This window comes from Rhinoderma darwinii, chromosome 2 (assembly GCF_050947455.1).
Source record: "Rhinoderma darwinii isolate aRhiDar2 chromosome 2, aRhiDar2.hap1, whole genome shotgun sequence".
NCBI classification, from domain to species: domain Eukaryota; kingdom Metazoa; phylum Chordata; class Amphibia; order Anura; family Rhinodermatidae; genus Rhinoderma; species Rhinoderma darwinii.
Window position 1 is genome coordinate 269628981 of NC_134688.1, and position 14032 is coordinate 269643012.

General features: G+C 42.9%; 1 protein-coding gene across 1 annotated transcript in view; it reads right to left on the reverse strand.

Annotated features, from left to right (window-relative positions):
* Positions 1-6978: 6978 nt before the first annotated feature.
* The window catches only part of RSPO1 (R-spondin 1), a 134982-nt gene continuing 127928 nt past the window's right edge, over positions 6979-14032 (reverse strand). The window contains exon 6 of the mRNA XM_075850533.1: positions 6979-7738. Within this exon, the coding sequence (XP_075706648.1) occupies positions 7602-7738 (137 nt within the window). The 3' untranslated portion in view covers positions 6979-7601. The remainder of the gene's footprint in view (positions 7739-14032) is intronic.

Below are 14032 nucleotides of genomic sequence, written 5' to 3' on the forward strand. Positions count from 1 at the left end.
GACTAAGGTATTTGGCACGCCACAATTGTTTAGGACCGAAGTGCCTGCAGACAAATGGATTTCTTTCATTGGTGTTTCTATAACTTTCTCATAACATGATAAAGTTTATGTCACCATTTTTATTTCTCCAATGTAATTAAAATAAAATGAAGCAACTTTGCAATTTGTTTAGATTAAAAATGTCCTACCATTTTGGGTCTACAATTTCTATGAAGATATATGTGTCTTCATCAGGTCCGGCGTCAGCACCCGGTGAACCCAGGCAAGTGCCGGGGCCCACTACCCTTGGGGGGCCCACTCGGCCGCCGGGTGCTGTCGCTGCTGTCATTACTGTCCATATATGCACCGTGATGTTGGGAGTAGAGAAGGAGTCCGAGGGGAGCTGTGTGGCACTCAGGGTTGCCAACCGTCCCTTAATTCATGGACAGTCCGTGAAATGAGAGGACTTTTGGCAACTGTCTGGAATAAAAAGAATGCATCTGTGATTTCTATATTTTTTTGTTGTGCAAGGAGCTGCGCATGTGCAAGTTGTATGTGCCGGGTCACATGCAGGCTGCGTGATGACCATGGCTTGGCTGGGACCTGACAGGTGACACAGGAGAATCTATGCAGAGCAGGACGCTGGGCTGCCGTTACTTTAGCTTGTACTGCTGATGTGTGAAGCCCCTGCCCGGTGGCTTGCTCTGTATCTAATTCACTGCCCAGCAGCTGTACAGGTCAGCAGCCCCCAGCTCCTTCACGGTGTCTGCACCACTGACCTGTATAGCTGCTAAAGAAGTCAGAGGAGACAGAAGTTACCAAAGGAGCAGACTACAGGAAGGAGATAAGTGTCAATGTGTCTAATGACAAAGAGGTGACTGGAGTGTGCCTCAATGTATGTATGTATGTATGTATGTATGTATGTATGTATGTATGTATGTATGTATGTATGTATGTATGTATGTATGTATGTAGTGTGTGTGTAATGGCTCTATATGTGTATATGTAGTTTGTGTGTGTATGTAATATGTGTGCGTGTGTATACAGTATATGTGTGCATTTTGTCTATATATGTAGTGTCTGTGTAGTGTATGTTTGCAGTATGTATGTGTGCATTGTGTGTGTATATGTAGTGTGTGGGCAGTATGTATGTATGAATGTATTTATGTATGTATGTATGTATGTATGCATGCATTATTTATGTGTGCAGTATGTATGTGTGCAGTATGTGTGTGTGCAGTATGTATGTATGTATGTATGTATGTGCGCAGTATGTATAAGTGCATTATGTATGTGTGTGTGTAGTATGTATGTGTGTGTGCAGTATGTATGTGTGCATTATGCATGTGTGTGCAGTATGTATATGTGCAGTATGTATGTATGTATGTATGTATGTGTGTGCAGTATGTATGTGTGTGTGCAGTATCTATGTGTGTGCAGTATGTATGTGTGTGCAGTTTGTGTGTGTGCAGTATGTATGTATGTATGTATGTATGTGTGCAGTATGTATATGTACAGTATGTATTTGTGTGTGCAGTATGTATGTGTGTGTGCAGTATGTATGTGTGCAGTATGTATGTGTGCATTATGTAGTGTGTGCAGTATGTATGTATGTATGTATGTATGTATGTATGTATGCAGTGTGTAGATGTAGTGAGTGCAGTATGTGTGCAATGTGTATGTTTTTAGTGCGAGTATATGTAGTATGTAGCTATATCTCCAGTGATCCATGTCACACTCTTTGTATATTGCACCGATCTGCCTAGAGCTGAGTATGTCTTGTCTGCAAGTTTTAGTGCCGCAGCCTTGAACTGAACCAGAACATTACAAGAAGTAAAAATGCAGAGTTCACCTGAACCTATTATTACAATCTTTAATTATTATCACTATCTAATTCACAATAACATAGCTAACCTGGTTAAATTAATGTTTTAAGTTCGAGAAACATGTCATTCTCAATTTTCAAAAACTGTCCGTAAAATTTTCTGCTTGTCCATGATTTTGGGCCAACTTGTCCAGAAAAAAATAAATTGGTGGTTGGCAACCCTGGTTGCACTATCTACCAAGGGCACTCAATTTATGGGCATACAAACTGGGCGCCTAACTTATATGGGGCAAAAACAGGTCCTAATGTCTATAAGGGGGTACAAAGTGATGTTTTCTGCCATTTCACTGCAGCCGTGAGTTCCCCCGCAGAGGGGCTTATTAAGTCTGTGTCGCCCAAGGGCCCACATAAACCTGGAGCCGGCCCTGGTCATCATGGTTACAGACTACTGTGCATAGGGAGAAAACTTTCAATCAACGGCAGGAGGACGGGTTATTGGCACCTCATTAATACGCCAGACAATTCCTCAGAATGCGATGCGAGAGCTGCTTCCGATTTTTCAGCCATTTTTTCGGGACGTCTACGGCCCGAAAAATGGCTGAAAACAGCCCGTGTGAACATACCCTTATGGTCATGATTTATTAATACTTATGAGTAGAATAGCATAGGAAAATATCTTTCAAATACGTGAAGGCTGTGATCTTTAAGCAGGCAGGAAATGTTTCTCTACGTTGCAAATTGTGTGTACTTCTAGATGGACTCCAAGATCAATACTTGATCACCTTTGTAGAATAAATCTGAATTGGTGTAATGACGGGGTAAGGAGAAGACAGGTTAGCCCTAATCTACCCGCCACTCAGTCCCTGCCTACTTGCACGACCTGTCCTATTCGACGGCGTACAACTGGGCGACGGTCCCTACGCTCAATACGTGCATGAGAGACAAACAGACAAGGGTACACAGAAGCTAAGGGAAATGGGGCAGTTGCCCACGGCAACACCGTGAGCAACAAGAGTAGTGAACGAGCCGAGTAAAACCAGGAGTGTACGAGGTACCAAACGCAGAGCAGGAGCGCAGTCAGTAAAGCCAGAATGAAGCTTAGGTCAATAGTAATAGCTGGAACAGCAGAGCCAGGAAACAAGAGAGACTAGCTGGAACAGCAGAGCCAGGAAACAAGAGAGAATCACAGGCAAAGACAAGAAGCAAATGAAGGTATACATAGACCGAGGGCGGGAGCTAGAACCGTCTGGCCAGGCTGTGATAGGTTCTCCCACTCCTCAGCCTACCAACCTGAGTGGTAGCAGATCGAGTCACTCTAACAGACCTATGAGCAGATGCAGACTGATTAATCACGGGCGTCGACACAGAAGCTGTGTCTGGCAGATCCTTTACAGTTGGTCTTTCATTTAATCTTTAGGTAATTTGCTAGGAGAAAGAAGGGACAATTTGAGACAATTGCCAAGAGGTCTTGATGTTCAGTAGACATTCTCGAGATGAATCTGTGACAGCTGTGCATTGAGTTTCTTATCCAAGAAAAAGGATGAAGAATCAGCATAAAACAACATACAGTCATCATACTCTGAATATTAAACAGAAATTATTTGAAGCACCCTTAGCTGGTCTTTCTTTTAGCTAGACAAGCTATATGATGTTTGCATTTCCAAACATAGGTTTCTTCTATATACCATTTATATGTACCCCATATTATAAATACCAACTTTACACAAGTTTAGGCCTACTTTCTCCAACAATAGAAATGCACACTTCTCCTTAAAGCCTCAGAACAATTTCACTTATGCCCTAAAGGGGCTGTCTCATGAAGTCATGTATGTAATAGAAGGGGGTCCTCCATTCGGTACACCCTCTATGAGTCTGAACTGAGAACCAATCTGTAAGAGTGACTCCCATTCAGGTAGACCCAGCCCGTCCATGCACGGCCATACATGGACGGCCATGGACAGCCAGACATTTAAAGGGATTGGCTACTTTAGGGCTACTGTTAAGCAATGTGTGTTTAAGATGAATGCATGCCACTTTACTAATACATAATTTTTCTAAGTTCTGCGACATTTCCTATATTATTGAAGCTCAGCCCCTTTTATCTGCAAACATTTCCTCCCATCCGCATGATGCTCACATCCATAAGATGGGTGCTGATAGAGGGACATGTGACCAGAACCATAATTTATCCTCCATTCAAACACATTGTGCCTGTGTCAGATTCCTGACATCAAGGACCTGCGCAGGTGGCAGGTGCAGTGAGTTTGAATGGAGGCTGAATGACATATCTGGTCACATGACCCTTTAAAAGCCCCTTTAAATGGTGCCATGCTATATTTGCTTGCAGGCCGCCTTCAATTACGAGTTATCAGGTAGTCAGGTAAGTTAGGGTTTGATGTCGAACCAGTACACTTTTATTAGTAATTTAAGAAGCAACAACACTCTGCTCAGACGCCAGAGTTGCCATATTGCCAGCCCAGGCCTTTTTGTCCATATAATGTTCAAGGTAGTTGAAAGGATTTTTTCATGTGGTGCTATGATACTTAGGTGTTTTGTTAAGATATTTTGATCGTGACTAGGATGCTCTTTATTTAACAGAAATTACTTTAATTTATAGTACATAAAAAGTATTTCAAATTTGTGTACATACTTATGTAATCCAGAATGCATAATATTTCGTTTTGGCTGCAAATATTTCCTGAAGAGGTGGAAATGTTTCCCGCTCTACACGTGGGAGTGACAAATAGTCCTTTTCGCTTGAAACTATGTCGATGTTTTCTGTATAAAGGCTAAGTGAGTAAATCATTCCCTCTGTTTACAAGCGTAGGAATAGCCTGTGTTCTTGAATGTTCACTACAGTATTCTACTGTTCCTAAAATGCGAAAAAGGATTTAAAAACAACCTCAAATCTTAAAGGGCCATAACATTTTTTTACAGTTTGTCTCATATTAGGAAAATTAATGGCCTTCAGAGAAAAAATATATCAAGTTGTTTCATGCCCAGAGTTAATGTTAAGGCTAAAATCAGACCACGTCTGTGGTACACTGTTGGCTCTATACTGGAAAAATCTACCGATGTATATGTTGACGTGCCCATAGACTGTATTAAAAAACATAGTACAGTATGTGTTTTTTTAATGATAGTCTATGGCAGACATTTGCAATTATCTGTCCCTATGTTTCCATTTCAATTGGTTCTGCCAAATGTGGTATGTATTTAGCCTAAGGGTATGTTCACACGTAGTCAACAAAAACGTCTGAAAATCCAGAGCTGTTTTCAAGGGAAAACAGACCCTGCTTTTCAGACGTTTTTTTACCAACTCGCATTTTTCGCGGCGTTTTCGCGCCGTTTTCGCGGCGTTTTTTACGTCCGTTTTTGGAGCTGTTTTCATTGGAGTCTATGAGAAAACAGCTCCAAAAACGTCCAAAGAAGTGTCCTGCACTTCTTTTGACGAGGCTGTATTTTTACGCGTCGTCGTTTGACAGCTGTCAAACGACGACGCGTAAATAACAGGTCGTCTGCACAGTACGTCGGCAAACCCATTCAAATGAATGGGCAGATGTTTGCCGACGTATTGTAGCCCTATTTTCAGACGTAAAACGAAGCATAATACGCCTCGTTTACGTCTGAAAATAGGTCGTGTGAACATACCCTAAAGCATTTATACATTTTTGCAACAATTTTTTATTTTATGAAAAAAAAATTAAGTAACTTTCTAAATAGTCTTCATTAAAAATATCAAACCATTTTGGAACTACATCTTCTATTCAGACATGGGTCTCTATGGTTACAGACGACAAAAAAACTCTGTGTAGACTGTATGCTGCAGTCATATGTACATGAAAGATATGGGACATGAAAAGTACTGGAATAGTGATGATGATGTTCATCAGAACTAGTGTAGTGGAAAAGTGGAGAAGTTGCCCATAGCGGCCAATCTGATTGGTGCTTTCACATACTTAAAAAACATTAATAAATTAGAATTAGAAGCGCTATGTTTGCATTGACCAACTCCTGTACCTTTTCTTTGCCTGAGCTTGGATACATTTTGCCCATATATGCATGATATTTTGCTTGGTACAATATGTCTGTCAGTTTTCCGGCAGGGTATTGTAATTTCATATTGTTAAATGTGCTCGGGTTGGGTGTAAAAAATGTTTCTAGTCCAATAACCTTAGGTTCTGCTAATGTTTGAACAAGATTCATGATGTAGTTGGCTAAACCAGAAGTAGACTTGGAAACCAAAATAGAATCCCTTATTCCTGTGTTTATTACCATTGTACTAATTTTAGTCCCGCCAACTCATGGATGTAAGGCTAAGGAGGCCTACTCTGGCATTATATCCTTCTCGCTGACTCTCTGATGTCTAAATTAATTATGCGGGTGTAAAGGGTTTGCCAGACACAGGTTCTGTGTCGACGCCAGGTGTTAATCAGCCTTCATCAGCTCCAAGGTCTACTAGAGTACGCGATCTGTTACCACTCAGGCTGGCATGCTGAGGAGAGGGAGAACCTATCACAGCCTGGCCTGACGGTTCTATCTCCCGCCCTTGGTCTATTTATACCCTTACTTGCAGCTTGGTCCTTGCCTGTGATTGTCTTGTTTCCTAGCTCTGCGATTCCTGCTATTTACCTGATTGACCACTGTTTCATATTGACCCTGGTTTGACTGACGATTCTCCTGCTCTGATTTTGCTACTACGTACTCTCCTGGTTTGACTCGGCTCATTCACTACTCCTGTTGCTCACAGTGTCGCCGTGGGCAACTGCTCCAACTTCCCCCTTTGCTTCTGTGTGCCCTTGTCTTGTGTTGTCTGTCTTGCACTTACTGAGCGTAGGGACCGTCGCCCAGTTGTACGCCGTCGCTTAGGATGGGCCGTGCAAGTAGGCAGGGACTGAGTTTCGGGTAGATTAGTACTCACCTGTCCATCTCCCTACCCTGACTCATTACAGCGGGTTTACCTTTGTGCAGAACATTTCACTACTGTCCATCTACATTTCAGTTCACTATCAACAAGGTGGGAGACCCATTCCCGACTTCGAAATTGTAGTTACGACCCTGAGCCAATTCACTTTATCCTCGTAACCAGTAATAATCTCATACCCATTGTGTACTGTGTGTGCATTCACACATAACATAGATTTTTTTCTTATGTTATTATTTAATTACCTTCTTTTTGTAACAATAAAACACTTAAAAATCCATTTGAAAATAAAACTTCTTTAGTTCATTGTCACTGCCCCATATTCATTGACACATCTCCTTAACGTCCTCCTTCAGAAGCTTGCTCAGTTCTTTTTCTTGTTTTTTCTGAAGTACTTTCATAGTGATGACCACAACCAGGGGTCACAAATGTTTAACATATACTCCCCAAAGATTAAGTCATACAGACATCTGAAAACACAGACTTAAAGGGAAGGAGGGAAACAGTGGGGAATACTCTAGGCGACATGAAAACCCACAGTTCATTAGTGTTTCTCAAAACCATTTCCAGCCTTTGTAACTTCTACCAAAGCTGAAATATCTTCAACATCACCTTCAAGGTGTTACCTTGCGACTAGAATGTCATGATTTTCCTGTTTTTAAAATAGCTTTTTACCCTTTCTTCTCCTCTGCGGAAGTCCCAGGTAAAATTTATCAATCCTTATGGCAGTATAAACTCAGTTTGCTAACTGTAGGAGTTCTGCATTCGCCAATCGTGTAGGTGCTTAAGTTGTAGCAGTGCTCCAGTTCAAGAAAGCGTCTTAGATATATAGCAGCAATATTCTCTCGTTGGTGCTGGACCTTATCATGACAGCTACTTTGTTGGTATAGAAGGTGTAATGGGCATTGAAGTCACTCTTTGTTGGTTTCTTTTTTTCTTATTTCCTGTCCCCGTGTTTCGGTTTTTCTTCTTGTTGCCTTTTCCATTGTTGTTCCTGGTCTTTCCTTCACCTGCAATGAATACATGGTTATTTTTAGTGACTTTATTTGAAGTGAAGAATTGTTAAAAGTATGCAAGATGGATATCATTTAACATTAGATATTTCTGGAAATGTAAGTGGTGTTGGATAATTTTTATTAAAAATGTTTTTGTCCCCTTCCCAATTTCTTCTATTTTTGCATACTTGTCAAACTTAAATGTTTTAGATTATCATAAATGATGTTTTGCCGGTCAGCCCTACCTGGCCCTATATAAAAAAGTAATGGTCCCCTTAGCTATTAAATTAACAAGTTACCAAACTAATTTGGTAATTGGGTACAATTTCACTAGCCACACCAATCATGATTACTGCCAGACCTGTTAAATCTAAACCTATTAAATGAAAACTGTCTACCAATGTAAAGCAGGCTAGATTTAAAAAAGCATGATGCCACATTCTAAAGGGATTCAAATACAAATGCCAAACAAAGTCATTGAAATCTACCCATCTAGAAAGTGTTACGAAGCCATTGCCAAGGTTTTGTGACTCCAGTTAGAGCCATTATCCACAAATGGAGATAACTTGGAACAGTGGTGAACCTTCCCAGGAGTGGCCGGCAAACCAAAATTTTACCAATAGCGCATTGATGACTCATCCAGGAGGTCACAAAAGAACTCAGATGAACATGTAAAGATCTGCAGGCCTCATATACTTCAGTTAAGGTCAATAAGATAGACAATGAGCAAGCATGTCATCCATGGGAAAGTTGCAAGGTGCAAACCACGGCTGACAAAAAAGAACACAATGACTCGTCTCACATTTACCAAAAACATCAAGATGACCTCAAAGACTTTAAGATAATATTCTGTGGATTGATGAGTCAATTGTGGAACTTTTTGGAAGACATGGGTCTCGTTACATCTTGCATAAAGCTAACACCGCATTCCACCATAAGAACTGCATACCAATAGTCAAACATGGTGGTGGTAGTGTGATGGTCTGGGGCTGCTTTGCTTTTGCAGGACCTAGACGACTTGTCATAATTGATGGAACCATGAATTCTGCTCCTTATCAAAAAATCCTGAAGAAAAATGTCCGCCTGTCAGTTTGTGATCAAAAGTTCAAGAGCAGTTGTTGGGTTATGCAGCAGAACAATGATCCGAAGCACACTAGTAAGTCCAACTCTGTATGGCTCAAATTAAACAAAATTAAGGTTGTGGAGTGGCTGAGTCAAAGTCCTGACTTGAAACCCATTAAGATGCTGTGGCAAGACCTTAACCCCTTCACGCACCATGACGTAAGTGCACGTCATGGTGCGGGGAGTGATGTATGAAGCAAGCTCATGTGCTGCGCCCACTCCACATGCTGCGGGTGTCAGCTGTGTATTGCAGCTGATACCCGGAAGTAATGGCCAGGAACAGCGATCGCGCTGTTCCTGGTCGTTTAACCCCTCAAATGCTGGGGTAAATTGTGACCGCAGCATTTGAGGCGTTATGAAGAGGCGGACAGCCCCCCCTGACAGCTCATCGACCCTCCCACGATGCGAGCTTGGGGTGCCGATGATTGTCATTGCAGCCTGGAGACCTACTGAAGGACCCGGGTCTGCCTTCACTCTGCCTCTGTCAAGCCCTGCCTGTTCAGGTCCCATAGGTTGACTAATAAAATGTGTAAAAAAAAAAGATAAATAAAGTTTTTAGTAGTGAAAAAAAAAATGTAAAGTTAAAAAAACTTTTCCCATTTTTCCTATGAAGTAATATAAAAAATAAAAAAAATAAGCAAAATTGGTATCGCTGCGCCTGTAAAATTCAGAAGTATTACTATATGGCATTATTTAACAAGCACGGTGAACACCGTAAAAAGAAAAATTTGTAAAATGCGAGAATCGCTGTTTTTTAGTCAACTTAGCAGAGACATTTTTTTTCAGAAAAAGTGATCAAAGAGTTGTATGTACCAAAGAAAGGTACCAATAAAAAAAAAACAGCTTGCGCAGCAAAAAAATAAGCCCTCACACCGCTCAATCGACGAAAAAATACATATTTTTATCTTTTTAACCAATAGATTTTTCTTTGTAAAAGGAGTAAAACATTAAAAAAACCTATATAAATTTGGTATTGCCATAATTATATTGACCAGAAGAATAAATTAAGTTGTCGTTTTTACTACATGGTGAAAGATGTAAAAATGAAACCCAAAAGAAAATGGAGGAGTCGCTGTAAAGGATCTGCCGGGCACAACTTCTGTGTATACGCCCATGGGTAATCAGTCTGCACCTGGTTCTATGTCTCTGAGACTGACTCCATCTTCCACCACTCAGGATGGCAGGCTTAGGAGTGGGAGAGCCTATCGCAGCCTGGCCAGACGGAGCTAGCTCCCGCCCTCTGTCTATTTATACCTGCCTTTCCTGTTCCTCCTTTGCTTGTGATTCTTCTCGTGTGGTTTCCTGGCCTTGCTGCAGCTCCTAGCTATTTGACCTTCTTTCATACTGACCCCGGCTTACTGACTACTCTCCTGCTCTGCGTTTGGTACCTCGTACATTCCTGGTTTGACTCGGCTCGTTCACCTCTCTTGTTGCTCACGGTGTTGCCGTGGGCAACTGCCCCATTTCCCTTTGCTTGTGTCCCCTTGTCTGTTTGTCTGTCGTGCACCTACTGAGCGTAGGGACCGTCGCCCAGCTGTACCCCGTCGCCTAAGGCGGGTCGTTGCAAGTAGGCAGGGACTGAGTGGTGGGTAGATTAGGGCTCACTGTCTGTTTCCCTACCCCCCTGTCATTACATAATCACAAGCCCATATACCTAGGCTACCCTGGTCCCTCACACTATTATGGACCCCCTTGAGACCCTGGCTCAGCAAATGCAGGGTCTCTCCCTACAGGTCCAGGCCCTGGCTCAGAGGGTCAACCAGCCTGACGCTGCCATGGTAGTACCCCTCACCTCACCTCTTGAATCCCACCTCAAGTTGCCTGACCGGTTCTCAGGGGACCGGAGGACTTTTCTCTCCTTTTGGGAGAGTTGTAAGCTCTACTTTCACTTAATGCCCCACTCCTCAAGTTCTGAGAGCCAGCGGGTGGGTATAATTATGTCCCGGCTCCAGGAAGGGCCCCAAGAATGGGCCTTCTCCCTGGCTCCTGACGCCCCTGAACTTTCCTCCGTTGACCGTTTCTTTTCTGCTCTCGGACTCATTTATGACGAGACTGACAGGACTGCCTGTGCCGAGAGTCAGCTGGTGACCTTACGTCAGGGTAAGAGACCTGTGGAGGAGTATTGCTCTGACTTTAGGAAGTGGTGCGTAGCTTCTCGGTGGAATGACCCTGCCTTAAGGTGCCAGTTTAGGTTGGGTCTGTCGAACGCCCTGAAAGAACTGCTAGTTAGCTATCCCTGTTCTGACTCCTTAGACCAGGTTATGGCTTTAGCGGTACGACTTGACCGACGTCTCAGGGAACGACAACTTGAACGGTTTTGTGTTTTCCCCTCTGACTCCCCCATGATGCCTCCCGAGGTCCCGTTGCTTCGCTCTTCCAGGGAAGACTCGGAGGTACCTATGCAACTCGGGGCCTCTGTGTCCCCCCGACAACGTAGAGAGTTCCGCAGGAAGAATGGTCTCTGCTTCTATTGTGGGGATGACAAACATCAAGTGAACACCTGTCCTAGGCGTAAGAATAAGCAGCCGGAAAACTTCCGCGCCTAAGTGATCATCGGGGAGGTCACTTGGGCGCACAGGTATTTTCCGTAAATATGAAACGTAATAAAATCTTGCTTCCCTTTCAGGTCTCTTTTGGTGGTAGGTCTGCTACCGGCAGTGCCTTTGTGGATTCAGGGTCTTCTGCTAATATCATGTCTGTGGAATTTGCTATGTCTCTAGCTATGCCTTTGATTGATTTGCTTAAACCTGTCCCGGTAGTGGGTATCGACTCCACTCCTCTTGCTAATGGTTATTTTACTCAGCATACCCCTGTTTTCGAACTCCTTGTTGGCTCCATGCATTTGGAGCAGTGCTCTGTACTGTTGATGCAGGGATTATCGTCCGATTTGGTTTTAGGCCTTCCCTTGTTGCAGTTGCATAATCCCACGTTTGACTGGAATACTGGGGAGCTTACCAAATGGGGTAATGAATGCTTGACGTCATGTTTTTCTGTTAATTCTATTTCTCCCCCTGAGGAGGTGATCACGCTACCTGAGTTTGTTCAGGACTTCGCCGATGTTTTCTCTAAGGAGGCCTCCGAAGTGTTACCTCCTCATAGAGAATACGATTGCGCTATCGATTTGGTACCAGGAGCTAAGCTCCCTAAGGGTAGGATATTTAACCTTTCTTGTCCCGAACGTGAAGCCATGAGAGAGTATATCCAGGAATGCCTGGCCAAGGGTTACATTCGCCCCTCTACTTCTCCGGTAGGTGCTGGCTTCTTCTTCGTAGGGAAGAAGGATGGAGGTCTTAGGCCATGCATTGACTACCCTAACTTGAATAAGGTCACTGTAAGGAACCAGTATCCCCTTCCTTTGATTCCTGATCTCTTTAATCAAGTCCAGGGGGCCCAATGGTTCTCTAAGTTTGATCTACGGGGGGTGTATAACCTTATCCACATCAAAGAGGGGGATGAGTGGAAGACTGCATTTAACATGCCCGAAGGTCATTTCGAATACCTCGTCATGCCCTTTGGGTTGTGTAATGCCCCCGCGGTCTTCCAGAATTTCATAAATGAGATTTTAAGAGATTACCTGGGGGTATTTCTTGTAGTGTACCTTGATGACATAAGGAACAGGGGGAGTAGGAAAAGTAGTGTGTTTCATAGATATAAAAAATAAAAAATACTTTATTGTTAAATTGTTATTAAAAACAATGTTGGATGTAATTTACGTTGCGCCAAAGTCCCCTAGATTGGCACAATATGACAAATTATGTCTAAATTAAATTGCTCCAATTCTATAGTAGTATATTGATTTATATAGACGACTGACCTCTCAGTGTTGGTGAGAAAACAGTCAATTGCAAGCAAAAAATTATTAATAAGGTTCCTCCAACGGGCTGTAGATAAAGCCCAGCGATGGGGAAACCCCTACATCAATCTTGCTGCAATGGGTTCCATGTACATGCATATAACTGCATAGATTGCGTGCACAAATATCCTGTGTGAGCAGACACAACACAGCAGAGTCGAAACTGCTGCGTGCCAGCAACTACACAGGAGTAGGAAAGGAACAAGCCACAACAAGTGACAGCACTGTTGAATTGCCTAGATAGTGACCTGTGAATGATGTATCAGCAAATACTCTGCCCTGTCAGGCAGTCAATGACTTGCGAATCACAGCTTGTGTGTTATCATGTGTGTATCTCGGCATAGCAGAGTTGAAACTGCTATGCTGTGACAGCTCTGCAAGGGGGAGTAACAGATCGACCGTGCTCCCGGACGGGCGGCCACACAGGCAGTGTGCCTGAATAACGAGCTCCAGTGCCTTGCAGGGGTGAGTACTCTGCCTGTCAGGCAGTTGGTATACTGAAGCACAGTTTCTTTATTATGTAAGTTGAGCTGCCAGGTCATTCACACACATGTGGTGAGGGCTGGGGGAAGGAGAGCCGCTATCAGCTGTCTGTGTACGGACTTTACTCAGACACAGCTCGTCTCCGTTCCCCTGTGCAGAGCAAACTAAGTCAGTTGCCCAGCGTGCAGCCTCGGCAGGCCATTGTCCCTAACTAAAGCAGATATTCTGCAGGGTAGATGGTGAATAGAACTGCTAGTAGGCAGTACGGAGCAATATTAAGCATCCAACATTGACAGTGGTATTTAAAAGAACACCCGACGCGCGTTTCGCCGGTACTTCCGGCTTCTTCCAGGGGTGGTGACCGCCGGAATCAGAGGCCAGATATGCAAAAAAAAAACCTGATTGACAGGAATGGTGACCAATCCAAACAGTTTAGGAGTGGAGACAAAGTAACAGTGCAACTTGATACTTCCGTTTAGTTCCAGGATTGTATCCATGCTAGAATAACATTGCCCAAGCTCAAACCTATCTAGTTGTAACAAGAAGCTAAGTTAGAAGTTAGATCCAGACACTATAATATATAATTAGAGTACACACAGTGTTATACTGCAGGATCGATAGTTTGAATGTGGATGTAATAACGATGTGACAGAAAAGGTGGAAGGGAGAAAAGGGGAAAGGGAAATGCATGACAAAAATCATCACCATAAGCCATCCCTGGATAATGCCAGAACATATTGCATAAATATAGTCCATTAGTCATTTTATTGATGACAAAAACAATACTAAAAAGATCAATCTCAATCACTCATAACCATGGGTGAGACGAGAAAATGAATGAGTTTCAAAAA